This window comes from Anopheles ziemanni, chromosome X (genome assembly GCF_943734765.1).
Source record: "Anopheles ziemanni chromosome X, idAnoZiCoDA_A2_x.2, whole genome shotgun sequence".
In the NCBI taxonomy this organism is placed as follows: Eukaryota; Metazoa; Arthropoda; class Insecta; order Diptera; family Culicidae; genus Anopheles; species Anopheles ziemanni.
This window is the reverse complement of record NC_080707.1, coordinates 10,434,192-10,460,690: the sequence shown is the minus strand read 5'-3', so window position 1 is coordinate 10,460,690 and position 26,499 is coordinate 10,434,192. Positions and strand designations below refer to the sequence as shown.

General features: G+C 45.6%; 6 protein-coding genes across 6 annotated transcripts; 2 read left to right on the top strand and 4 right to left on the bottom strand.

The window, feature by feature from the left end:
- Positions 1-270: 270 nt before the first annotated feature.
- Positions 271-7,317, bottom strand: LOC131291296 (protein virilizer). The gene is made up of 5 exons (XM_058320494.1): positions 7,085-7,317; positions 5,500-6,784; positions 2,028-5,232; positions 1,024-1,925; positions 271-871 (listed from the first exon to the last, which is right to left on the bottom strand). The coding sequence occupies exons 1-5, from the start codon at positions 7,142-7,144 to the stop codon at positions 321-323; spliced, it is 6,003 nt and encodes a 2,000-aa protein (XP_058176477.1). The 5' UTR covers positions 7,145-7,317; the 3' UTR covers positions 271-320.
- Positions 7,318-8,591: 1,274 nt separating this feature from the next.
- On the bottom strand, positions 8,592-9,936 carry LOC131290793 (E3 ubiquitin-protein ligase Hakai-like). Its single transcript, XM_058319967.1, has 2 exons — positions 8,881-9,936; positions 8,592-8,818 (listed from the first exon to the last, which is right to left on the bottom strand). Exons 1-2 carry the CDS (start codon positions 9,899-9,901, stop codon positions 8,631-8,633), a joined length of 1,209 nt encoding a protein of 402 aa, XP_058175950.1. The 5' UTR covers positions 9,902-9,936; the 3' UTR covers positions 8,592-8,630.
- Positions 9,937-14,415: 4,479 nt separating this feature from the next.
- LOC131291029 (connectin-like) lies at positions 14,416-16,138 on the bottom strand. Its single transcript, XM_058320221.1, has 4 exons — positions 16,121-16,138; positions 15,243-16,038; positions 15,005-15,174; positions 14,416-14,922 (listed from the first exon to the last, which is right to left on the bottom strand). The coding sequence occupies exons 1-4, from the start codon at positions 16,136-16,138 to the stop codon at positions 14,416-14,418; spliced, it is 1,491 nt and encodes a 496-aa protein (XP_058176204.1).
- Positions 16,139-16,644: 506 nt separating this feature from the next.
- Positions 16,645-18,055, bottom strand: LOC131290734 (galectin-4-like). Its single transcript, XM_058319903.1, has 5 exons — positions 17,928-18,055; positions 17,685-17,857; positions 17,364-17,612; positions 17,133-17,295; positions 16,645-17,041 (listed from the first exon to the last, which is right to left on the bottom strand). The coding sequence occupies exons 1-5, from the start codon at positions 18,017-18,019 to the stop codon at positions 16,756-16,758; spliced, it is 963 nt and encodes a 320-aa protein (XP_058175886.1). The 5' UTR covers positions 18,020-18,055; the 3' UTR covers positions 16,645-16,755.
- A 555-nt stretch (positions 18,056-18,610) lies between these two features.
- Positions 18,611-19,814, top strand: LOC131290733 (inhibin beta chain). The gene is made up of 2 exons (XM_058319902.1): positions 18,611-18,832; positions 18,906-19,814. The coding sequence occupies exons 1-2, from the start codon at positions 18,632-18,634 to the stop codon at positions 19,728-19,730; spliced, it is 1,026 nt and encodes a 341-aa protein (XP_058175885.1). The 5' UTR covers positions 18,611-18,631; the 3' UTR covers positions 19,731-19,814.
- Positions 19,815-20,715: 901 nt separating this feature from the next.
- Positions 20,716-24,504, top strand: LOC131290732 (syndetin). Its single transcript, XM_058319900.1, has 4 exons — positions 20,716-21,043; positions 21,165-23,876; positions 23,968-24,080; positions 24,150-24,504. The coding sequence occupies exons 1-4, from the start codon at positions 20,993-20,995 to the stop codon at positions 24,490-24,492; spliced, it is 3,219 nt and encodes a 1,072-aa protein (XP_058175883.1). The 5' UTR covers positions 20,716-20,992; the 3' UTR covers positions 24,493-24,504.
- The last annotated feature ends 1,995 nt before the right edge of the window (positions 24,505-26,499 follow it).

Below are 26,499 nucleotides of genomic sequence, written 5' to 3'. Positions count from 1 at the left end.
TGTTCGGAAAACCCGGTCGAATGTTTGTTTTTCGAGATATTTGAAAAATAAATTTGCTAAAGTGGGTAAAGTTTGTAAAGCTAATGTTAGTGTTGTTAAATATATTTGAAGATTTATCCTATTTTGAAATTAGCTGAGTGCAATATACCATAAATCAATATATATCATATCAATATTCCGGGCATATCGATATCAATTCCGGCTGATGCTGATCATTCTCGCGATGAAGTCTTAGGAGATTAAGGGTTAATATACACAAAAACAAAAAATCGCATATCCCCGTCACGCCGCGGATGCAAAGCTAAACATACCTTAACTACCTACATTTGCCTCGTGTATATTCTGCTGCTGTAGCGAAAACCACGTCCAGAGCGCGATCGCTGAGAGCCACCGAAGTGATTGGTATCGCGATAGTGGCTATTGTTTCCGGTTCCACCGTGGCCAAAATGTTTGCCAGCCGCGCCTAGGCTACTGCCGCCACTCTCATGCATCTGCGACGAGTTCGACGAGGACCAGCCGGAGCTGCTTCCAAGACCACCGCCCCCATTGCCGCCACTACATCCGCCGGCACCATTCTGCCAGTGGCCGGCGCCCGACCCGACCGACGAAACATTGCCTCCACCGACGCCGGACCGGCCGCGGTCGGAGTAGTTTCGCCCCCGGCTGCGATTCGAGCCACGGATCGTGATGATATCGCGCGACAGCTTGTTGTACCCGGTCGGGCCAGTCGGCTGGGCGCCGCATGTTTCGAGCGCAAGAAAATCGTCCACGTGCAGCGAGGGCGGTCGGGAGGTGTTCGGTGGTCTCGATCTGAAAAGATCACCGCGGGTCGTGGGAGCGCGCGAGAATCCGCGTCCACGCAGGGGAGTCGCTAAAAAGCCAGAATATAACAGATAAAGCAATCAGTAACACACTATGTTTATTATTCCAAATTCATCAATCAAAAAAAATCATCAATTCAAAAATCAGAAATCAAATTCATTAAGGTATTAGAGAGCATGATATAATTGTTGTTATAAATACCAAATATTTTCTTCTCGGGCCGGCCAGTGCTCGGTTCGACCTCGACGCGACGGGTCCGGAAGCACGGTGCGGTCGTCAGCCGGTCCCGATTGGAGTGCGGCGATGCGGACAGATGCAGCAGTCGCTTGCAATCGGCGGTAAGGTTCGTTTCTCCCGACAGGCACATCTTCGCAAGGTCCTGTAAATCGCACGGAATTTGCTCACGCTGCAGATCGTCATCGCACGGTGCGAAACCTAACCAATAGTTCAGCTTCAACTGATCGTCACAGTCCTCGCTCAGCACGTACACGTTCCGGGAACCGTATTGGGTGACGATGCCTTCCGCTTGAGGCAACGGGTCGACCGCTACCGTACTCCAATCGGGAGTACAATTTGATTCCGTTTCCGCATCGTGATTGTTCGTCGTTGCCAGAAGCTTCTCGTATAGAAACGCTAGGTTGCTCGCTAAATTGTCCGCTGCCAACGATGGCAATTCATCGGCCATCGGGGACCGCCCCACGGGTTCGTCGTTATCGATATCATTAATTCCACGAACGTTGGTATTCTCCTCCCGGGACAGCAGCAGCTGTTTTAATGTTTTATCGGCTTTAAACAGCACTAGCATGTCTTCGATATGCAAAAGTGCTGGGCGCAGATCTTCATCGCCTTCCTCCTGCCGGACATCCCCTATCGGCAACAGTAGCTTGAGCTGCGTAATGGGCAGCTTCACCGTGCGCTTCAGCGCACTTGCATCGGTGCTATCCTCGATCGTCGCCAGCAAACGCCAGAACTCGCTCAGCAACGCGAACAGCGGTCGATACTGTTCCGGATTGTCCTTCGCTTTGCGAACAAATTTGCGCAGCACCGTGCACCAACCGTCTCGTTTGCGCATCAGGTTCGACAGCATCGACACGAACGTGGTACTGTGAATAGGAAAAAGAAAAAAAAAAAGGCAATCACTCCATTGGTATACTTAAATCGAAAAGAAATGACACCCAGGTAAAAGGCTCTGGGGGATATCTTACTCGTTCTCCGTTAGCAGTATCATTGTGCGCACGGCCGCCATGAGCACCCCAACGCCGATGTCCACGTTCGATACGTTTTCGGCGCACGTCGCACAGAACAGCTCGATGATGTCCTTCGGTGGCAGCGAGCAGGCCAACTGCAGCGCCGGATCGATGCTCGGCCCGAACATGAGCGCGATTTCGCTGTCGAACAGGTTCTGAAACACGAGGTAGATGTGCTCCTGCGTTTGCTGGTGGGCCGGCGTCTGGCCCGGCTCGAGCAGCACCCCCATCAGCATGTCCATGATGCGCCCGGGCAGTATCGAGAGGACGGATATCTTAACCGACGGATGGCAGGCGAGCGACGACAGGAAGCTGAGCAGGCGCGCGTGGCTGGTGCTGGAGAGACCGCCTGGCAGCAACGGCTCGTGCACGATCAGGTCGGCGATGGACTTCGAGATCAGTAGCGTCATGTTCGGCGCCAGGTCGGACAGCTGCAGGCACACCCGGTTCAGGATGACCAGCAGCGGCGTGTAGCTGGAGGTGCAAATCGTCTGTATCAGCTCGCCAATCGCCAGACTCTGCGGATGCAGATGGGCCGACCAGAGCTGCCGCTCCTTGATGATCATCCCGATCTCCGCATGCGTCGGCACCTGGCGGCATTGTATGGGCAGCGGGACGGGCAGCAGCTCGGAGAACACCAGCAAGCCCGGAATGAAGTAGTTCGGCCCGGAGAGCGTAAAGCGCACCAGCTCGCCAACCATCTGCGTCCACAGGCTGCGGTGGATGTTGTTCGTGTCCAGCCCTTCCGCCGGCGTCGGCTGCGTGTACGCGAGCAGGATGCGAATAATTTCCTTCTGCACCTGGCGCGCGTCCGCGCTAGCCGGGGCGGTGGTCGGCACGCTCTGCATCAGCGCGTACGTACGCAGCAAGGGTTCGATCAGCGTCAGATCGCGGAACTCCGTGTTGCGGCACTCGATCAGGTCGGTGACGAGCTTGCGCAGGATGTAGACGAGCGGGGACAGCATCTGGGTAAGCAGCACACCCTGGTGACTCGCGAGACTCGAGGCGTGGATGGCCGGCTGGTCGAAATAGTGATTCAGCTTCTCAAGGATCGACATCAGCATGGCCTGACCGTCGGTCGAGTAGAACTGCAGTAGTGTGTACTTGAACTTGAACTCGGCATGCCCCATCGGTTGGTCATAATCATCGTACGGCGGGATGCCGAGTAACCGTACCAACCGCAGCGCCGTAATCAGGTCGCCAGGGAATGAGGTCACGTACTCCAGACTACGCTTCATCAGCTCTACCAGAGGCGCGATGTCAACGTAGGAGAACAAATCGTGCAGTTCCAGCGGCTTCAGATACACTGCAAGCTCCTGCAACGTTGCACTGACCGACGGCTCAAACTGCTCATGCTGCTTCACCAGATTCAACAGCGCAGCACCGTGCTGCGCTAGGTAACTAACTGCTTCAGCAAACCGCACTACGATATCCAGCAGGTCGATGCAGTAGCTGATAATTGGCGACTTGTGCTTAACGCTCGGTGAGGTACAATCTTCCTTGCTTAGGGTGCGCTTTTCAACTTCAACCAGATCCAACAGTAACGCCAGATTTTGCTCCATAAGTAGCACTTCCACGACGTACCGCTTACCGCTGCCGCACGCCAGATGGTACAGTGACTGCAACGATTCGACCACAATGTCGCGCTCGAGCGCTAGCTCGTCGACGTTCTGTAGCAAATTACACCCGGATCCCCTTAGCGACAGCATTTTGGTGCTGCCCATTGCGTCGAGATGGTAAAGTGCCTGCAGCTTGTAGGCCATCTCTAGTCCGAGCAGCTGCGAACGGTTCGAATCGGCCGGTAGGTATACGTCGGGATTGGATGACAGCGTACTTTCCCCTTCGGTGCCACTCCCGGCCCCGGCTGGTTGATAGGCGAAAAGCCATTTTAGCAGCACATTGGTGAACGGAATGCAATCGGCCAGGTAACGGAGTTTCGGTAGATTCTTGAGCATGCAGGCAATGAGGTTGAAAACGATTTCGCACAACGATGGCGGCGTAATGTTCAGGTCCAGCAGCAGCGTGATCGACTCGACCAGTTTGTGTATCTTGAAGAAATGCACCAACGTCCGGTGCACGTTGATGGACGAGGCGATATCTTTGTGTATCTCGAATTTCGCCGAGACGGGAAGAAACCGCTTCGGTTGGGAGAGCAAGATTTCGTTGAGCGTTATCGTTTTGGTCAGCTCCGTCAGGCACTCCTCTAGCAGGTCCACACATTCTTTGTCCAAATGTTCGTTGGACTCATCGACGGTATCGTACAGCTTCATAACGGTGGCGTGAATGAGCTCCAAGTTTTCGTACAGCATGATTTTGCGCATGAGCGACTTCAAGGAGAAGCTGATCCGGGTCGACGGGTTTTCCTTCACTAGGTCGAGCAAAATCTGAAACCCATTGTACGACGGCGATAGGAAGTAGTGGAGCGCGTAACGCGTGTCAAGGCACGCGTACATCGACCGAATGATGATCAGTTTGATCGAGAGTGCCATGTAGTGCTGCGAGTATAGTCCCAGGAAGCGATCGAACAGGTTGAAATCGTCTTGTGCAAGCACTAGGCGCATGAAACTCTCGTAGGGGCCCAGAAATTCGGCCAGTCGAATCGCACTCTTCATGTGTCGCAGTTTGTACGCCGGCTGCACCTGACCCATCGCTCGTTCGAAATCAAGCCCGACGCGAATGCAGTTAATCAGGTTGTCCACGCCGCACCATCCGGCCGCAATCCATCGTTCCAGCAGGTGTTGGAATGCATCGCGCGCCTCGTCTTTGGCAAGCAGCTGATGGAAGCTGTGCACCAGTTGCTCCGCATAGTCCACAAAGCGTTCCTTCCATTCGGCGGATTCGTTGAGAAAATCGTTTGTCGCTGCGCGGCTGTAGCGATTCTGGCCGAGCAAATGTTCGACGGTTTTGATCATCTTCTGCTCGACGGAGCCTAATCGGCCGAACGGATCTTCGGCACGCTCGTACCGCGCGAGGACGGCCGTGTACGGATTGAACTGTTTGCCGTATTCGTCAGCAAAATCGTAATCATCCATCTCGAAGTCGAAGTCTTCCGGAATTTCTTCATCGCTCAGAATTGGCTCAAACTGCTCCGTCACCGACACATTATCTTCCTCCGGTTGCATCGGAACGCTCGTGGTGGGCGATGCTACGGGTGTTACGCAGACTGCCGGTTCGGAGGCGGCTGGAGGGGGCGATAAAATTTCCCGATCGGAACCGAGCGGCCCCAGCTGCGGTGGCAGTGCCGGTTGCTGATGCTTATGCAGTTCTTTATGCTGCTGTAGCTGCTGCTGCTGCTGTTGGTGGTGGTTGTGATGATGGTGATGGTGGTGATGATGATGGTGGCGATGGTGCGACTGGTGGTGATGGGATTGCCACTGCGGGTTACACTGATGATTGTGGTGATGTGGTGTTCCCACATTCATCGCGCCACTACTGCGAACAGAGCTGCCGGCCGCAGTCGGTGCATGTTTCAGTGTTTGAGCGAGGGAATCTGCCGAATCAACCATGATGGATCGCCTGAAGCTGCCACGGTCAAAGCTACCATCCATGTCGTCGTCTTCATCCGGCGACGATTCATTGCGATCCGGAGAGCGCGGTCGAAGCGGCGACTCGAGCGGCGAATGTGGCCTTCGTCGGCTTTCCTTGTCGTGCCGCTCAAATGATGGTTCGCGGCGTAATCGTTCGAATGAATCGCTCCGTAATCTTCGCGAACGATGCGAGGAAGAGGGCGGTAGTGGTGGGTGTGCTGGCTCAACACATTCCGGACTGCGAGACCATTGATCGCGCGAGTGCTGTTGTTTGCCCGGAACAGGCCCATACTCCTTGCACAGACTCGGTGAACGGGAAGAAAATTCCTCCCGGCTACTGTGGCGTCTTACCCGTGGCGATAGATCGTACACGTATTGTGACGGGTGGATCTGATGATCGACTGAACGACCCGATCCAATGCCGTGACACTTGGAACGCTTCTCCGGTATCAAATCTTCCCCTGGAAGGATTTTCCCAGCCTCCAGTGGTTCGTAGATCGGTTCCGGTGGGCTGGCAGCACTTGCCACAATAGTAGCGGCTGCTGCAGCTGCCGCAACACGTCTAGCATACGGTCTTGGATCTTTCGGAGCATCCTCGCTGTCATCGTCCGGATATTCTTTTTGCACAAAGACTGTTTCGTTCGGTTGTATCATTGGCGGTTCCTGAATCCAATCGCCAACGCATCCGGGCTCCGCGATACCTCCACCCACGCCTCCTATTACCATCACATCTCCCGCATGAACTCGATGATGGTGATGATGGTCGTGCACCACGATGGTGTTCAGTAATTCGTTCGGCTGTGGGGTCGTTTCTCGTGGAGAAACGATCGGTTCGGCGATGTTGGTCGTCAAGATGCCGTACACGGCCAGCGTTAGCGTAGTATACCATCCTTTCAATACCAAACCGTCGGTCGGAATGCGACGGACAAATTCCTCACCATACCCAATACCGCACTCCAGATGAATACAATTATTTTGATTGTAATCAAGCCCTCCTAGGCTTTCAAAGACTGGAGCGCCCGGTTTGCTGAGATCATTTACAAATAGCTCGATGTTAAAGTTGGATGGATTTGTGGCACCCAGACGGACGCCACCGGGAAAGTCTGCATGCACGCGTGCCCCAAGCGGAATAATCCGTACCTCCGTGATGAAAACCGGTTTTGGAAACTGCACCAAATCAAGATTTTGCTGCATAAACAAAACGGGATACAAAGGCAAATTTATAAAAAAAAACCACACACACATTATGAGACAGAAGAGAAGTAAAATAGAATTCCATTGTCTTCGCTACCCTAAACGCCATTTTGTGTACATTTCAAAAGCAATGACATCACCGGAGGGACAAAGTGGAATTGCATCGCATTTAGCTGTATACGGACGCCTGATACAGGAATGGGGTTAAGGGATTATTTCACTTTGGATTCGGGGTAGGAACGATAGTGCCATATTGGATTAATGTAAGCAAAGTAAAATCAACTAACAACATACCTCATAGCCATCGTGAGAGAACGTATCGAAGAACAGTAGCTCTGGTAGATCATCAGTCATGGCGATCTTCTAGGAACGGTGCTAAAATCGATCTTAGCACTACAATTACCAAAAGACACAACTAATTAACTTATCTAACACATGCTGGCTTCGAACCAAATGATTTTAAGTACACCAAAGACTGACCGGTGCAGTAAAGGTGCACTTTTTAACACCACAGCGAATCAGCCACGCGCACGGCTCGACAATCAGGAAAATTGTGATGGCGGCTCATGGATTCCAGGCGTTCCTTTTGGTATCGCCTTTTCATGCTAGAGGGCGCTTTAGCCCGGTCAATTTGACGTACAATAGTTCATCCATCAAGAGATTTACGTTCATTTCAAGGGGTTTGAAGATAATGAAGGTGCACCTATTGCTTAGCATTTGTATCAAGGTTTCTAAGACGAAGTTCATCTTTTTCTAACCGAACCCCCTTTCTCAAAACAAATCGCATTGATTCCATTAAAAACTAAACGAAATTTCGATTACCATGTACCCATTGCTTGCGTACTAACTATTATTAATTTGCAAATGAGAAGCATACTATTTGTTTATTGAAATATGGCTCCAAGGTTAATATACCTGTGGTTGAGATGAACAAGATGCTTAAGCGATTCAGGCTGTGACATCAATACAAAATAGCTGACTAATGTGAATGTGCTATACAAATGAAATAATTTCTAATAATTGCGATTTGGTCAGTTTCTACGTAATTTGTTTCCGTTAGAGCAAATTCTGGTAAAAGTCCGTTGGTAGACGTTCCTTAAAAAAGTAAATACGAGTGCGATTTAATGATAAATGATTAACTAGCGTTATTAGTAACATCGAGCATTGATATGTTCTACGATACATTCAACATATCTAAATAAAGTAGCGAGAAAAGCATATTGACAAAACATTAAATGAACATTAAATTTAGTAAAATAACCGTAGTGAACGCTTAGCATAATTAAATGCAATGGCATTGCTCGATAAGTACGTTTATGAGTTATTTGGCTTCATTTGAAAAAGAACACTGTATGAATTTTCATTTTCAAATATCTTTCTAGTCGACTTCGCAGCATTTTTCCCCCAAGATGCAATCAAGTGATTGGACTAAAAACATGAGCTTGAATCTACCAGAGTTAATAAACATCAGTGAGTGTAGTGTTATTCAGGTTCTTATATTTTATTACTCTAACACTCTGCGTCTAGTATTCTATAAGACCACGTTGAATATACCATACATCCATTAACTCCATATGCTAAATTGAACTCATTCAGTCTCGGCTTTTGAAAAATTAAATACCGTAGTGAGACTCGCGCAGTTAATTTAACCTGTACGGTCAATATTGAATTGCTGGCAGTCTTAAGTACTGTGCCTTGAAAAATCATTAAATTAATTTTTCAGCGTTGAAAAGTCGTTATATGCAGCCAATTGCATGCGTGAAAATTGTTTTAAACCCAAGGCGCTTTAAAAAAAACTGGGCACAGTACAATTTATATGGTTTGTTTCTTAAAGGATGTTTTACCGATAGTACTGGCTGGCAGATTGACTCCATGAGGTTGTGGTTGAAGAAGAGGATTGATGTTGCTGTTGCTGTGGCGACATTGTTTGATGGCCGAATGGTGAATACCCGGTGTTGCGGGGTTGATGTTGTTGTACAGGCGATTGCTGGGACGTGGTTGATGGCATGTGATGCTGTTGCGAACCGCCTAGATCAAATAACGAACGACCGAATCAGACACAGGACTTTTCTACTATTCAAGCAGCTTACCAGAAATTCCGGTTGAATACGGACTATAGGTGTAATAATTATCCCCCAATTCTGTGCCTGGAGCGATATTACTACGATGTTGCAGCATTCCAGAACGAGGGGAGTTCATATGTTCGGAGGAATTTTTACGCATTGGTGCTGTCCCACCACTGCCAATCTTTTCTGCCATATGCTTGGTTATTGGCGATAACTCCATAGGATGTACCGGAAGCGTGGCGTTTTGTGGCTGTTGAAGGCTTGTGGCCGGAGGTTGCGGCGGTAGGGGCGGGTTGGTGACATGCCGATGGTTGATGTGCGCTTGCAGGTCGCGTTGCGACAGATACGTGCGACGGCAGCCTGAATTTCCATAGCGAGTACCACCGTGCGTGCACATAAACACTGTGCCGAGACCAGTCTGTTCGACTCGGATTACTTTCTCCTTACAGCGCGGACAGACCTTTAGGGTGTCGGATCGTGCGCAACGTAGGCAAAAGACGTGTTTGCATGGGATCATACGGCCATAAATTAAGATCGGCTTGTCACACTGGTCGCAGCAGTATATCATCGGATTCAACACCTTTTCACCTATGAGATTCACTTTGTGGTTCCAGTTCAATCGTAGCATAGGTTCCGGAGGACCCCGCGAGATTGTAGTGAAGGTTGGTGCTTCGAGTTGCGAAATGTCCGCCTCCATGTCGATTATCAGCGGTGCAGTATGAGTGCTGATAGAAAGCGCTTCTAGATCCGGTTCAATGGGAACCGGGGCCTGCGATTGCTCTGGTGGCGGTTCATCAAGAGGTTCAATTTCTGCAACAGTTTGCTTAGTGATCGATTTTGACGTTACTTTCTCCGGAACTTCATCGTCACTGTCGATTGCCGGCGAAAACTTAGGCGAAGGTATATCTTCCTCTTCGTCAGAAGATATAACGCGTGTGGCTTTTTTACCTCTTCCACGACCACGACCGCGTCCACGCCCCCGAGTGCCCCGTGTGCGTCCACGGCCGCGCCCTGACCGCTTCGATCCACCATCATCCGAGTCCATTTGATTTGATGATTAAAGCTGATTTATTGCCGGACTAAGCGATTCTCTAAATATGAGCTGTTTCTTGTCCTGTGAAAAACGGATATAACTATTTACTCTTGTTTGTCCAGGATTTATGAAAACTTACTCCACAAAGTTTCTCGAATTCGATATGCTGCGTTTTCTGCTAAGCTGGCGGTATCAACCTGTAAATAGTTGAGCAGCTGCTACAATATCTATCCTAAAACGAATTCACTCATTGAACAATGAATACAAAAACATTTACAGGCGTATTCTCTGTTTGTACAATCGTAATTTTTGTACAGAGCTTAATAAAAATGATGAATATTTATTTTTGTATTCACTTGAACAGCAAGCTATGACGCCGAAACACCGCGACTTCTATTTGTCAGATTTCTCTAAAAGAAAATTCATCTGATCAAAGGAGGTTGGAACGATTCAACGACTGTCAAACTTTTGACATTTTCTTATTTAGGTATCCTACCAAGGGTTCTTGAACAATAGAAGTACAGTGAAATCTCTCGTTATTTCCCCAGCGAATTGTAGCTTTTGCCAGGAAGAACACTGTTTTAACCATCTAGTGTTGTAGTAATCAAATTCAATATGAGTATCACGACGAAGACTTCCTTTTCGTTAGCTCATCTTGGATGCCACTCCTACTCACATAAAACTCGATTCAACCAATGCACACGTTCACATTGCAAATTAGAAAGTTGCATATTTTTTATGATTTAAAAAGACTGTTATCTTCGTTACTGTATGTTATGGTTTGTTGGTTTACATAAAATGATTAAAACTTTATTACTAATTACGTACAAGGTTACAAGTTAAAATTATAACGCGCGTGTGTGTGTATCCGGTGTATTGCGGCCAGCGCTGCCGTACGTCCGTGCCCGTGCGCGGTTGGGAAGCGAGAGAGCTCGGGGCCGATCTTCTCGAGCGCTCCACGGTAAGGACTCTCCACATCGAAAACCCAGTCAACAAGGACAGGGTTGAGCGGAAGCGTTACGCGCGCGCCCAAGGTGCCTACACAACACCTCCCCCTTTTAAGTCAGCCGATACGCGGTGAACCTACGAGGCAGTCTTCTATTCCTAGAAGAACGTCGTGGTAGTAGCGGCTGCTGGTAGTTGTCGTTCGCTGTGACAGGAGGCGGACGTCGCGCCTCTTGCTGCGGTGGCGCTGCTAGCGATGCTGATGATTCGACCTCCGGTTGGGATGAAACCGAGGGCTCCGATGCTCCAGGTTGGTGGGATGTCTGTCGTATCCCGGGCAAGTTCCACGCGTCCAGCAATACGTGAAGTGGAAGTTGATCCCAATCCTGCTCCGCATGATCCGAAGAAGCCGTAGTGCGTCGACGGAGTTGATCCACGTGCCGACGGAGCTTCCTTTGGTTTTCGGTGATGACCTCGAACATAACACGTCCGATGCTGCGGACGATTCTCCCAGCGATCCAACTCCAAGAGTTCCTCCGGTACACCTTGGCATAAACTGGATCGCCCGGATGCCATTTAAGAGAACCGTTCTCTGCCGTAGACTCTGATGATGCTGAAGGGCGCAGCAAATGATGAATGGTCCTGATCTCCCGGCCCAACATTACCTCCGCTGGAGTGCGCTGTTCCAGGACTGCATTCGGTGTGGATCTGTAAGTATGAAGGAATAGATCCAAAGCCTCTTCGAGTGATGTGGCTCCTACTCGAATCTTCTTTAAGGCACGCTTTAGAGTATCCACAAACCGCTCGGCTTGGCCATTCGATTGTGGGTGGAATGGCGCGGTTGTGATATGTTTTATACCGTTGCTGCTACAGAACTCCTTGAAAGCTCCGCTAACAAACTGCGTGCCATTGTCGCTGACCAGTGTAACCGGTGGTCCGAATCTTGAAAATATTCCTCGCAAAATACTTATCGTTGACGACGCTGTGATGCTTCCAGTTTTTATGATTTCGGGCCACTTGGAGAATGCATCGATTACGACCAGGAAATATGCTCCATCGACTGGTCCCGCGTAATCGATGTGAACCCTGTCCCAAGGTCCAGATGGTTTGGGCCAACGCGATGATGTCTCTACCGGTGGAGACTTAGCTGCGTCTTGGCACGCCTCGCATGCAGCGACGCGATCAGCAATGTCCCCGTCCAATGATGGCCAGTATACAAAACTGCGTGCGATTGCCTTCATCCTCTGGATGCCCGGATGTCCTCGATGTAGTTGAGTAAGGCATCTTTTCTGTAGCGATGTAGGGATCACCACCCTCTCCCCGAAAAGGATGCAGCCATCCACGGTTGTAAGTGCTTCCTTCCTGTTGTAGAATCGAGCCAAATCTGCGCCATATGTGATATTATTTGGCCAGCCATTCGTGATGTAGCGATAAACCTCACGCAACAGGGTATCGTTTCCCGTAGCCGTTGTGACTTCTCTAAAATTGATTGGGAAGGCGTTTAATGAATGTACGACTACGGAACTAATGGCTTCCTCGAGCTTTATACTCGCAATCATGTACTCAGGCTCCGGCTTCGCGTGCTTGCTGATGATTTGTACACTGCACACCCTAACGGTTTTAGTAGACAGTTGTGGTCGGTATTGTTCTCGACGTACGTGGTACTTTTGTGAGCGGCAGCGTTCCTCACAATGACCGATCTTATCGCATTTTTGACACTTATGGGTAGCCTGCGGACAATCTTTCACCCAATGCCAAACACCGCAGCGCCAACATGCGCTTGGTGGCTTAATATTGTTGGCTGACCGATCATCACTACTGCCCCAGCGGGAACGTGGCCCCCTCTCGCGCATCTTCTGCTCATGATGCCGACCGTCATTTTGTAAGGCGAGCACACGTTCTCCTGCTTCCCCGACGATCAATGCATTGTCTAGTTTTAAATTTGCAATACGATTGCACTCCGCGGATAGTTGCTCAAGCGTTACATCTTCTCTCTCTTCTATGCGAGTAAGTAACTTTAATCGGAAATCTTTGTCCGTTTCCTCCTTGAGTCCGCAAACAAAAACTAGACATTTAAGTTGTTCTTCGCTCATCTGATTGAGTTTGAAGTCCACGCACACTCGGTTGACCCGGCAAGCGTACGCCAAAAAATCCTCTGTGTGAGATTTCAAAAGCTGCATACACTTGTAGCGCTTGCTCAAAAGGGATTCTGCCCTCCCGAAAATTGATTTTAGCTTCTCTACTGTAGCCGCCAGCGTAAAATCCCGGGGATACCGGGGAAGGATAAAACTTACATACCGGTCGTGTTCTATCGTCCCCAGCTTGCGCATGAGCAATCTGACCTTTGCTGCATCGTCGATCCTGGCAGCGTCCTTGGTGAAAAGGTCTTCGTATCGTGAGTACCATTGTTCAAACGTTACCCCGGCGTCGGCCTCGAAGCGAAACTCGGTGATGTTCCCAGCCAACGAGTCGATTATTTGTTCCGGATTATAGGCCATCGGCTGGTGCTGCTCCTGCGGCTGTGGTGGCATTTGCGGGTAGGGGGCTGGATGCTGGTGGCTCGTCATTAATTTTGTTATGAGCTGCTGCTGCTGCTGCATTTGCTGTTGCAAAATTTTCACGATTTCTATCATCGGAGGGTCTCCATGTGGGCACGCGGTCGACAGCGATGGCGGATTGCAGCTTGGTGACGCCTGCGGGAGCGATGGCGGATGCTGGCTTAGTGACGCCTGCGGGAGCGATGGTGGATGCTGGCTTAGCGTCGCTTGGACACTCGGTGGCTGCTCCGTCGTTGGGGCGTTTGGCCAAAGCGGCGTGCCGTTTGCCGTTTGCAAAAATGCTGGAACCTCGGCGGGCTGCGATAAACGGCGATTCTCATCCTCCATGTCCAAGTCTGCCGGACTTGAATCTTCACGGCGTCTTTTGCTCTTCGGCGGAATTTTTACACACGCACTTATTCACTTTCACACACAAAAATCTTTGGTCTCTTTTTCCTCGTCGCCACTGTTATGGTTTGTTGGTTTACATAAAATGATTAAAACTTTATTACTAATTACGTACAAGGTTACAAGTTAAAATTATAACGCGCGTGTGTGTGTATCCGGTGTATTGCGGCCAGCGCTGCCGTACGTCCGTGCCCGTGCGCGGTTGGGAAGCGAGAGAGCTCGGGGCCGATCTTCTCGAGCGCTCCACGGTAAGGACTCTCCACATCGAAAACCCAGTCAACAAGGACAGGGTTGAGCGGAAGCGTTACGCGCGCGCCCAAGGTGCCTACACAACACTGTATAAGCTTAACTATTAACAATATGAATGAATCAAATGAATAAATTAGCAAATCAAACTTTTTTACAATCAATAAACTCACATTGGGAAAACCAAAAAAGTACAAAAATCCAATCATCTTTTAGTTTGCTTTAGTTGCATTAAATTGAATGCAGGTAGTAACGTATTTAAAATTCCTTTATTATGGATTTACTTTTCTCTTTTACAGTTTACTTTTCTCTATTATATTGCTCTATTAGTTATACATCTAATATATTTCTCTATTATTATTAAGCTACCACAATTTCGTATGTACTTTATTAAAGTTGATAAACGGCTGAAGTGGTACTTTCGCGAACTGATGTGTACCGGACCGGCGAGGCAAACCCAACTCCATTATCTTTAAGTCGTCGCTTAAGACAAACAATAATTAGCCCAATAACAATTCCTACACCTACTACAATTCCTACTGATAATAATGTCAAGAAAATAGCTCTGGGACGGAGGAATGCCGGTTTTTCGTACACAGAACTTTTTGTAGTTTCATGTATGACAACATCGCATACGTCGATGTACAATAAGTCGGATAGATGCAACGATATTAACATATTAGGTGTCTCACAACGGGACTCCTCTTCAGAATCTAATTTCAATCCAATCCGTTCGAGCACATACTGCAAATCGCAATCACAATGCCATGGATTCTGGTCTAGAAGTAATACTTCTAGGTAATTGGTATAGTTATCTAATTCATTCCGATTAGTTGAGGAATCGTATGTATCTTTTGGTGGAATAAGATGTTTTAGGTTTGATTGAGATAAGTCCAGCTGAAAAAAATATATAAATAAACATGTTATATTTTTATATGCAGGGACACATCTTTTCAAATATCTTTGGTAAGTGTCTTACCTCTTGTAAATTTGCTACATGCTTCAATACAGTCAAATCAAAGACTTCTAACCCAGTGTTATTTCGACTCGTCAAACTTCGTAGCATTTTAACATTTTGAAATGTATCCACGTTGATGCTGTTTAACATGGTCATACTGCTTATGTTTAAATGAAGTAGGGTATCTAGTGCTGTAAAATGATATAATACATTAATAAAAGAGACATACGTTAAACATTTATGTTCAGCTTGTACTTACGTTTATCTATGCTCAGCGTAGAAATGGGATTCTCCCCAATGTTTAGAACTATCAGCGATGTCGTATGAAGCACTGCATCTGGGATAACTGTTAATCTATTTCCTTGAAGGAACAGTTCTTGTAGATCATGCATGTCGACGAATATTTCAGAGTCAATCTCCGTGAGAGAAGCATATGACAAATCTAAATATTTGATGCGAATCAGCTGCTTTAAAGCAACGGCAGTAGAATCCGATAGTTGCCCAAGGGCGTTGTTAGCCAAAGATAGATGGCTTAAGCTGGTGACATATTTGAATGTATCATCGTTTAGATGCGTTATCATATTATTTCCCAGGTCCAATACATCTAATGATAATATTGCATGGTTTTCTTCTGCATTATATGGCCCACGGAAAATATCAGAACTGAGTGCATCGCCATCTAACTTATTCCAACTTAGGTCTGCTCGCAAAACGTTGGGGGTATCTAAAAACACGCCACTCGCAAGACTATCTAATTTGCAATGACGGCAGCTGAATACCAAGATTGCACTAGTAGGAGGTAGTTGCTGTAGCTGAATAATGTCGTTACCGGATAAAGAAAATACTATCTCTCGCTGTGGGTTGTTCGTTTCAAAACGTTCAGGCCAGTTGTTCAACATATGAAACAGGTTGCTTCGAGAGCAATCCAGAAAATCATAGCTCAATGTTGTTGCGGAATTTTTTTCTACCATGCAAGTGCACTTGTCACAAATTGATGTACCATCTTCAAAATCAGCAGCATTTGCAGCAAACGCATACATCACAAGCACCACTAACTGTAAAGGTAAATTGTGTTAAACAATTGATTATTAACATGAGGCTGGTAATAAAATACGAATTCAAAACTGAAAGTTATACCATGGATATACTCCACATTTTGATGGGAATGATTATTATTTTATAGCTGGAAACAGTTTGTTACGATGTTAAACTCAGGTGTGTCACTAACACTCTACTTTCCTGAATCACAAACTTCCAACCGCATCTTATCTTATCTAAGGTTGGGTATCCTTATCTATCTGGATGGATATCACGAGTAGCTAGTGAGGGTTTGTACGATTTCAAATTTAACGCTCACTGTGTTAGTGAAAATTGTTTCTGCAGATATGAAATGTAACAAATGACGGCATAAATTAATAGTATTTTAGCAACATGAATTCAGATATCTTGTCAGATATTTTTTACAGGTTTTTAATGTATTAAGTTTTATTTTTGGTAAGTTTGAAGATTGTACCGAAACTCTTAAATTACAAATATTAGCTGGAAAGTAAAGTATTTTTTGGTTATGGTAATGGTATTTCAAATACCAAGATATAGCGATTTGATGATTGACTAACAATGACAATATGGATAAAGTAGGAACAACGCATGACGTATTGGTCAAATAAAAAAACTACTTCAGAGCGCATGCCTGTTTTGAACTTCTATCGCAAAGAAGGTAAATGGCACGTAGTGTTTTCCACGGTTCTTGACATCACGGAAACAAAATAATGCTACAAAATGTCTACATCAGGATGTGAAAACTCTTCGAAACCAGCACAATCGGGTAATCCGGTAAAGTAATGATCTACAGCCGTTACTTCCAGCTGAAGTCCATTGGTGCATTCGATACGAAATCCGTTCATCACCTCTAGCTGACGGTGAGTCTTATAAGTGTATGTCTCAAAGATACTTCCGTTGACGGCGAATTTGAACTCTTGCTCCGCCAGACCAATGGCTAGCTTGAATTGTTGATCGATGATAAAAGGAAATCCCCCGGAACGTTCTTCTTGCCGAAAACTGCAAACGGAAAGTACAAACAGTTTGAGTAATATTGAAATACAGTGTGATTGCCAAAACGGGGATCAAAAATCAATACTGGAATACTTACTCTAGTGCTTCTGTGGCATGAGAATTGCGAACCACCACATAGTACGGATCAAACCGAGGGTTGAAATGTAAGAGCTGCTTTTTACTGCCATTCTCTTGAAACTTAATGATAAAACCCCCACGTGGATTGCCAAAAGGAATTGCAGTTATGATTATGACATGACCTGTGAAAGAGGCATGGTCAAGAAGTTATTAAAATAAAGATTAAACGAAGCAGTCAGTAACCCCATACCTGGCGTGAATGGTTTTGGTACATCATTTGAAAAATAATAGCTATTATCACCCGACTGCAATGCCGGAAAAGGAAACGGGAACGATTGGCGATGGTCAGCACACATAACTTGATGGACATCTTTCGTAATCGTTACGCATTTTATTTCAGACAGCGGTCCTTTGATGGGAAACGAGCACACATGACTACCATCAAATGCGATATGGAACTGTTGATCGCTCACCAGGATGTACACAGTAAATAGTTTACCTAAATGGGAATTTGGTTGTGGCGAATTCATGATTTGTATAAAACAACTGTTAGTATAGATCTGTTATTTACCAGATGTTATCTTCTGCATGCCTCTTGACGCCAGGTGACAGACCTGTTCAGGATCGCACCAGCCTCCAGCTAACTTTGCATTCTGTACTATACATTGATCTTCGAATCGAATTGATAAATGTAATAATATCACTGCTTCCATTGTTTTGTCCGATTGCAAGTTAATGTTGATTCTAATTGCAGAAATAGTAAAAAATGCTCGTTATTAAAAATATTGAGGTAAATGCTCGAAATATACCATACCTTTCAGCATCGTCGATTGACTTCACGCGAAAATGAAATATGTGCCCAGTGTCCACCGGACTGCTCAAAATACCAGCGAAGGTAGTTAACATTGCGATTGATGGACGTCTCCTGATTATAGTGAGTAACCAACTTGACTGAAAAAGAATTTCTAGGGGTGATACGGCTGGTCGATATTTTTTATCGTTGCTGATAGCTACGTGGTGCTGCGACAAACACCTTCTCCAGTATCGTAGATCAACCGTGTTAGCACTAACACTATCATGAGGATATGTTTAAATTTTTTTTCTTTAAAAATATATTTATATTATGTTATACGATACTTTATGAACCATGATCCAGGAAGTAGAGTAGATTCTATAAGAATAACTCGCTACACGGTAAGAAAGAGAACATTATTTGAATTTAACATTTGGAACAGGCAGGCAACTTTATGAAAAAGGTATTAACTTTTCCATTTTGTGATATGTCAAACTCTATTGTAACATATTGTGATATGTTTGTAGCAAAAGATAAGCATACAAAATATGATGTACTATCTGTATTATTTATCCTTTGAAAATAATACACGTTTAAATCATCTATGCAACGTAAATGAATTCCCTTACTTGCTGTTTTCACTGAATGAGTTTCTTGAAATAGGTGAGACCATTCCTGGACATCAGTTCTTTACATTTCCTTCGTTGAATTCGATTCCATCATCGATGGATGGGACGATGCGCGTGTACAATGCAACGCTATGGATTCGACTGGAGTTAAAACTGAAAGCAAAGAAAGCTAATAAAGGAGCTGCAATAACGGGCAATGATAACCACTGGATTCATGGTGCAAACAAGGCTCTCGTGTTGTGGGTATTTCGCATTATCAACGGCTCTAAGCCTGCGGAAACGATGAGCAAAGAAGAGGTATGTTGGAAAAAACATGAAACTATCCCCTTAATTATTACACGTGTTACAATTGTTCATAATTTTGTAACAGGAATTCTCGAAGCACACGGAGATGATTGCGAAACATACCATTCCCTTAGAATCGGGACTCGGATGGCAGCAGATCGATCTGACGAGTGCCGTCCGACAATGGCACGGCGAAAAGCGTAACGATAGTCTTAAGTTGTTTGTAGACTGTTCCGGCTGTGGGAACAAAATACGGGTTCATATTTTTGAGCATGCATCCAATCATCATCATCTGCATCACTTTTCTCGTGTCGGATTGTACGACAGCAAAAGACAGAAACCATTGGTCATGATGAATGGTGCCCCGAGATCGATGGTAAAAACAAAGTATGCTAAGAGCCAGGAAGGAAAAGCAGTTTATAGAGAAGTCACAGATGATGACTACAATCGTCCTCATTTGTTCGTCAGTATAGCTACGACGCAGGTTAGACGATTGCGACGGCGTGCACTTGATTGCAGTGGTGCACCCAATGAGCAGTGTTGTAAGCAAAAGTTTTACGTAGATTTTAAGGCGCTGAAGTGGGACGACTGGATTATACGGCCACACGGTTACTATGCAAACTACTGCAAGGGAAGTTGCCATTTAGCAGATAAATTCAGCACTGAGTATCACTACGTAATTGATCAATATCGTCGGCAGGGGAACAGTGGACATAGAGGATTGAGTAAAATGCACCACAAGTCGGGAAGTGGAGCCAACGGCGGTGGTGGCTCTGGTTTGGCCGGCATTCATCAATGTTGCGCCCCAGTGAAGTATTCGCCGATGTCTCTTATATTTTATGGCCCTGATGGACGCATTATTAAACAGGACCTGGCAAAAATGATCGTTGAAGAGTGTGGCTGTCCGTAAATTTAAATCGAAACGGCTTTCTACGATGCAACGTTGTCCGAAGGATGTAAGGAAGATAAATGTGATTGTACTTATTAGTGGCCAATAAACTTATGAGACTCATTTAGAAATTGGAATTTTTAAATTACAGTTTTGTTTTGCCTTATACCTGGTTTGGTATGGTATCTTGAACTCACGTTTCTCTTTGTGCGCCTTCACTCCCATGGACTGCATGTGAATATTTTTCAACTCACCTCGTTCATGCTCACTGTGAGCAGGCATTTTGCTCATCTCATACAAGCGTCATCTCGCTTCTAGAACAGATCTATCGTTCTGTTTATATCGCTATTTATATTGTTGATTGATGCTTGAAATCACATCGGGATACTTTTTCTGTTTCGGTAGCTGTTGCCTAAGCTTTATGCATGTTTTGGAAAATAGTAAACTATTGCGGAGTACCTGTAAAGAAACAATTTCACAGCAAAGTACAGAAAACTGTCACTGTTACAAATATAAACAAAACTAGTGATGGGGCAACTGGCAGTTCCTCACAAAGTGGGTTCATGGGAATTATACGTCCACATGTAAAAATACAAAAATAACAAGAAAAAAAAACATTTTTATCATTTTAACCATGAAAACAAATGATCTAGTGACACATTAATTGTTGGTATTGTTATTTACCGTCCCTTCTTCCTCGACACCGCGCGTATATTCATGTACATCATTTCCGCTTCCAATAATACAAGCAAGAACAGTAAATTTTCTGTCTGGTTATTAAATACCTTCAATGCGATTTTCTTTTTATAGGCGAGATCCTTAATAATCCGTTTAATTTAGTTTACTGGGGGATTACACTAAAATTACAGCCGATAAATGCGGATGAACGCACGGTGTAGCGGTGACTTAAGGAATAAGACTTAGTTCCGGTAAATCAGTGCGAATTTTCAACACTACAACGGAATGTCATGGTTTAGAAAACCACAAACAATTAATACGTATTTCTATCAAGCAAGGCCTGAAACTATCATAACCAGCTTTTTTGTTACCATTTGGATGCTAAATGTGTATGTCTCGATTCGGGTGAGGAATGCAAATGTGATAAAATATGGCGTGTTGTATGACGCATAAGTAGGTCAGAATGTTTCGTGAATAAAAATGTGTTCATGGCAGATTTGTGGATTCAGCTAAAAGCCACCCAACCAGTGCGGATAGCTTGAAGAATTTCTTTCGAAACGCTCCATTCTTCTCATAGTCGATCAGTGATAACATCATCAATAAACATGGAGAAAATGGAGGAAATAAAGTATAAAGTGCTAGAGCTTATAAACAAGGTAGGTACCAGCGTGTTGTTTTCAATGGACACAGTGGCATTTACCTTTCTATTTTCTTAATCTATGTCTCAATTTTTAACACATAACATCGTTCACTTACCCATTTTATCGTTTTCTTTAGAAAGAGGTCAAGATACCGAAGATGGGATTTACGGATTACTATACGAATCAACAAAGAGAACAGATGTCACTTCGCAACGCATCCGCTATCGGCTCATCGGGCAGTAGTAAACAGTATCCAATCAATACAACCGCTGCCCCCACTTCATGCTACGATTGGGCGAAGGAAATCGCCCGTGGTGATATTGCCAGCGGTGATGCAATCGACGAACCGGGATTCTGTGTAGGGGATTCTGATGCCCTCGGATTGAGTAAGTTGTCAGATCAAGAGGTGCTCGAGTCAACGGAAGTGATTTATTTCGATGGCAATAGCAACACCGGACTACACGAGCTTAGGAAAATAGCCGAGCAAGATAAAGAGCTCAGCTGCAAATCGATAGAAGCGTCCATCGGTATTCTGAAGCGTCAGCACCGTGTAATCTCGAAGAAGGTGTTGCAGTTGATCCTTGAGCAGCGTGTCGCGTGTGATGATGAATTTCAACGGATCCGCGATACGGAGCGAATGCTGCGCGAAACGGTGTGCATGTGCCGGACTGCGCGGCTTAAGTTGGATACAGCAAAGCTGCTACTGACGACGACGAATCTGGAGATATTGGCCGCCTACAAAAAACGCCAAACGTTGGTGAATCTCCTCCGCATTATGAACGCTCTGAAAAGCATGCGATCGATCGACCAGCGGCTGCAACGGCGGCTCACAGATGCTGACTATGGGGGTGCAATCGCTATTTTGCTGGAAAATAAAAATCTATCCCGTCGATTTTACCAGTATCGGTGCGTCGAGTCGCTGTCGCACAAGCTGCAGGACACACTGTTGCTCACCGAAGTGCAGCTTGACTGCGTGCTGAGTGAAATACCGTCCGAATTCGAACCGACACGTTATCGTAAGCTGCAGGAAGCGTACCATCTACTTGGGAAGGAACTGATTGCAATGGATCAGCTGCATATGAACTTCATATCCTCGGTACATACGGCCGCCTACACCGTGCTGAAGCAGCACATGGACGTAAACGTGGAGGAGAGCAAGAAACTAACGTACGAGCAGATGTGTGACTGCGTACCGGCTGATAAATACGTACACTGCCTCACGGCACTGTGTAGGGCATTCTGGAAGATACTTGTGTCCTACCACCAGATACGTTGCTGGCATCAAAATCACAGCTTGTACGAAAAGGCTCCGGCCGCGATGTGTAGTGGAGAGTCATTGCAAACGCAGACTCCAGTGCAGCAGGCGTCCTCGTTCCATCAGGAGTACATCCAACAGAAGCTGGAGAGCGGTCAGTTTCGGCTGTGGAACGACGTGCAAGGCAAAGTGTGTGTGTTTATCAGCTCCAGCCGGCTCCACTCGTTGAAGTACGATCAGTTTGTACAGATTCTTGCTATCGTTCAGCGTCTAAAAAAGGTTGGTTTTGAGTTTTGCGACAGCCACTCGGAAAAGTTGCTTGGTGCCATGCAAAAGCAGAGCATGGTATTTTTCAAGCGCTATCATATTGCCTGCCTGGAAGAGGTTGGTTTATTTTTCGACCACGAAGTTTGGGTCCCGATTAGCAGCTTCCACGACGTGACCCAGCTGCAGGAATACAAGAACTTCCGGCATGCACTCGCGCGCACCGCCGCTAATCGTGCGGGCGCTTCTATGACGGGCGTTCGCGGAAGCCTTTCCGGGGCGTCCAAGAGTGGAGATAATGTAGCAGCGCGGGGAGCGCCCGGAGTTGATCTGATACCAGATAGCACTTCCTCGATGCACTCGCAGGACGAGAGCTCGCTGTACGGATCCTGCGTCTACTTTCTTCGATTCACCGAAAAAAGTTCCCCATTCGATGGTGGTTTCGATAGTACGATGCTAGAGGAGGATATTTTGGCGGGCATAGCAGACGAGTCGTCCTACTACTACTCGGAGGATAGTAGCGACAATAATGAGCAGTCGCCATCTTCACCCGCCCCGGTCGCCGCTTCTTTCGAGGGCGTTTCGGTCGAGGAATCACCTTCATCACAAAGCCATTCCAAAACCACAGCTACTTCCAGCACGAATGCGGGCGCTTCTACGGCATCCAATGTGCCGGTGGTAGTTGTTAACACATCGCTCACGGTGCTGCGTTGTATCGGACGGTACCTTTACTTCTGCAAGTTGCTTCACCGCATCACACCGCACATCGTACGATCGATGGCCGAGCTGATCGATTACTACATATTTTCGGTACACGATCTTTTCTCGGCGGACTTGAGCATACCACGTGATAATCTGTACAGTGCGCGATTGCGCGCCGCCCTGCAGCGTATAAAGGTAGAGCTACTGCCCTTGCTGCGCCGTAGCTGGCCACTGTCGGATGAGATGGTTCGAGCGGATTTGAGCGATCCGGATACGATGTACGGAATCCATAAGCGTATCGTGGCTACCGAGAGCTGTCTCACATTGGTAGCTCAGTTTCGTCAAATGGAGAACTATCTCGGGGGACTGTTGGCAACGCCAACTGGAGATGTTGGTCAACAACCGGGCGATACGTCATCGGAGGATGGTGGTTGGACGCAGGCATCGCTTCGAGAGTATCTCGTACAGACGACCGAATACGTTCCCGACATACGCAAGCCCATTGTTATGTGCTCTACGGCGCGAGTCGTCGATCTGCAGGGCATACTGCAGATGATGACGAAGGTGAAATGGGACATTAATTTTGTGAATGTTCAACACTCTGCATATGTCGACACCATAAATCGGGTAAGAAATAATTTACTTTATCTTTCTAAAGCGATACCCAAAAATATACTCACCCGTACTAATGTTATTTTTGTTTTTTGTTTTGTTTTAGGGTGTACAGTATTTTGCCATGAAGCTGGAAGATGAAATATCCTCGGTAACTTTGCCTCGAGATGTGCTCTGGGATAGTTTTGTCCATGTTCTGACGCATCTTCTTGTTGAAGGGTAAGTAGTACTTTATTGTTTGGTATTATGTAATATTATTTTACTATTTTTTTCTGTTTTCTGCTTCAGGTTCTCTAATGCCAAAAAGTGTTCTGCTGGTGGGCGAGCACTCATGCAGTTGGACTTTATTCACTTCTGGTCGCTACTGGAGATAGTATCTGGCGGCAGGCATCATGAACATCGTTCTTATGTTGAGCAGTATGTCAAAGCGTACTATCTACCAAAGGATTTACTGCAGGAGTGGCTTCTGGAACCACATGGTTATTCTACTAAGCATTTGGTTGGCCTCGTACAGTGCGCTTGCAGTAGTGACAAAAAAACGCGACAACGTTTGCTAGCACTGGTAGAATCGACCCATGATAATAGTTCTATTTCATTAGCAACGTCCGGGCAGGCTGGAGAAGGATCGTAGAAGGTGGCATTTTTTGTTTAAATTGGTTCCTTGGTTTGCAACATATGGTTCCAATCTGTTTTAAAACATACCTAAATCTCTGTTACACTTTTCTGTAATCTCAATTGACTCGAAATCATTCTTACGTTTAATAGATGGCGCTATCAGCCGCTCATACTTTTAACGATAATATGTTCGCGTAATAAATTACTATTTCTGCTTTTGTTTATGAAAAAATAATTTATATTTTCGTTGTTACGTTTGAATTTGATAGCGATGAGCCAGTCGAACGATAAATAATAATTCCACTAAAGTATGCTTTGTGAATGTGTTTCTGGTTCATGAGATCTGCAAGTCTGTACTGCAAATATATGAACGACTGTTATGATATGTAGAAATGTTGGAAATAAAAAAAACACATACACCTATACCAAAACACGCAACATACTGATAAATATCTCTTCGTTGGATAAATGATATTGACATGTCGAAATATCTCTTATATATGCACCTTTCATGGTAGAAAGTAGTATTTCATAGAGAAAAACAGGCTGTAGATAAATCGTAAAATCAATTGTTTGTATTCTTCTCATAGCATTTAGCTTCAAAGACTAACTGTGAATATTTACTTTCGCAACTTTATTTCGTACACAACTATTTACGTTGCGCATCGCTATATCTTTTTTAAGGGAGAAGTACAAACATTACAGTGATATGAAGGAACACGAACCTTCATCGAAAAAATATGTGGTTCGTTATCTTGTTCGAAAATGTATTTACTGTTTTCTTTATCAAACGTTTTCTTGTGATCTAGGAGCATGACTTTGCAAACACCGCTATGCACAGGAGGTAGATTTATTTTAATGTAACCGATTCTGTTTCTTCCGCAAGACCTTGTAGCCTGTGGAATACCTTGGATGAGGATTAGCCACAATAACAACCCCGATGACTACATTAGACTATGCGATCTACTGCAAACCGTTTCCTTTAGGCCATATAACAGAATGTAAAACCTAGTCCTAGCGCATATCGCATGCAAATCGGCACGAATAACGTGGAGGTGCGTTTATCGATCTGTTTCAATTGCATTTTCTGGCCCACGCTTTCCAGCAAGTGGGTACTATAAACGAGCGGTCGTCGAAACTCTGTTGGTAATGAGAGTAGAATAGCTGCTAGGGTGCTATAACCGGATGCCGTTTCCGATTACTAATGTTACGTAAATTTTGTTCGCACATTCTTGATTCAGTTTCCAGCAGTGCACGCTGCTAAAGCAGAGCGGCCTGATCCACTACCTGGTCCATTGGACCGCTACTGGCCTCAATAATATTCATATTTATTGCCCGGTACGCAGTAATCCGTCCATGCGGCTACAGTTTTAACGACTGCTGGTACTGTCACATTGCGCGTGATCACTTTGTCCTGGACCCAGCGTTCAACTTAGGATTCCACGCCTGAATCATATGGTAAATGGTAACCGTTTCATTTGAAAACTGGTACTCCGCAATGCTGGTACGCCCAGGTACAACATCTTCTCATAGGAGTTGTTCATGGAATTTGCCGCAAATACTGATCTATCGAACAAGCACGAGAAATCTAACGATCTGAACTAATCAAATGAAAGTCAGGTTCGTTAATAGCCGACATAATCATTCTCGGTTTTTCCAATCGATATTGGCTATTTTAATTCTGTTTTCACTTCATGAAAATGTTGGAAATTTTATATGTTTTACTAAATCATTTTAAATTGAAAATACTGCAATGCGCATGAAAATGTTGAGATAAAAGAAAAAACCTATGAAAATTGTGCTAGGATTTGCATGTCAAACGTTAAATTAGATTTATTTCTCAATAGGAATTTTTCATTTCATTTCACGAGGAATGGTTAAATATCCTTTGGACAGTTGGCAGTCTAGGGCAGATGAAGAAATTTGCAGCAAAGTACCATGTGTTTTACAATCCTTACACCACTCCTTAATGTAACTCTCCTTGCATATGGCATCCATTTTTCATAATGTTTGTGCTTGAGCA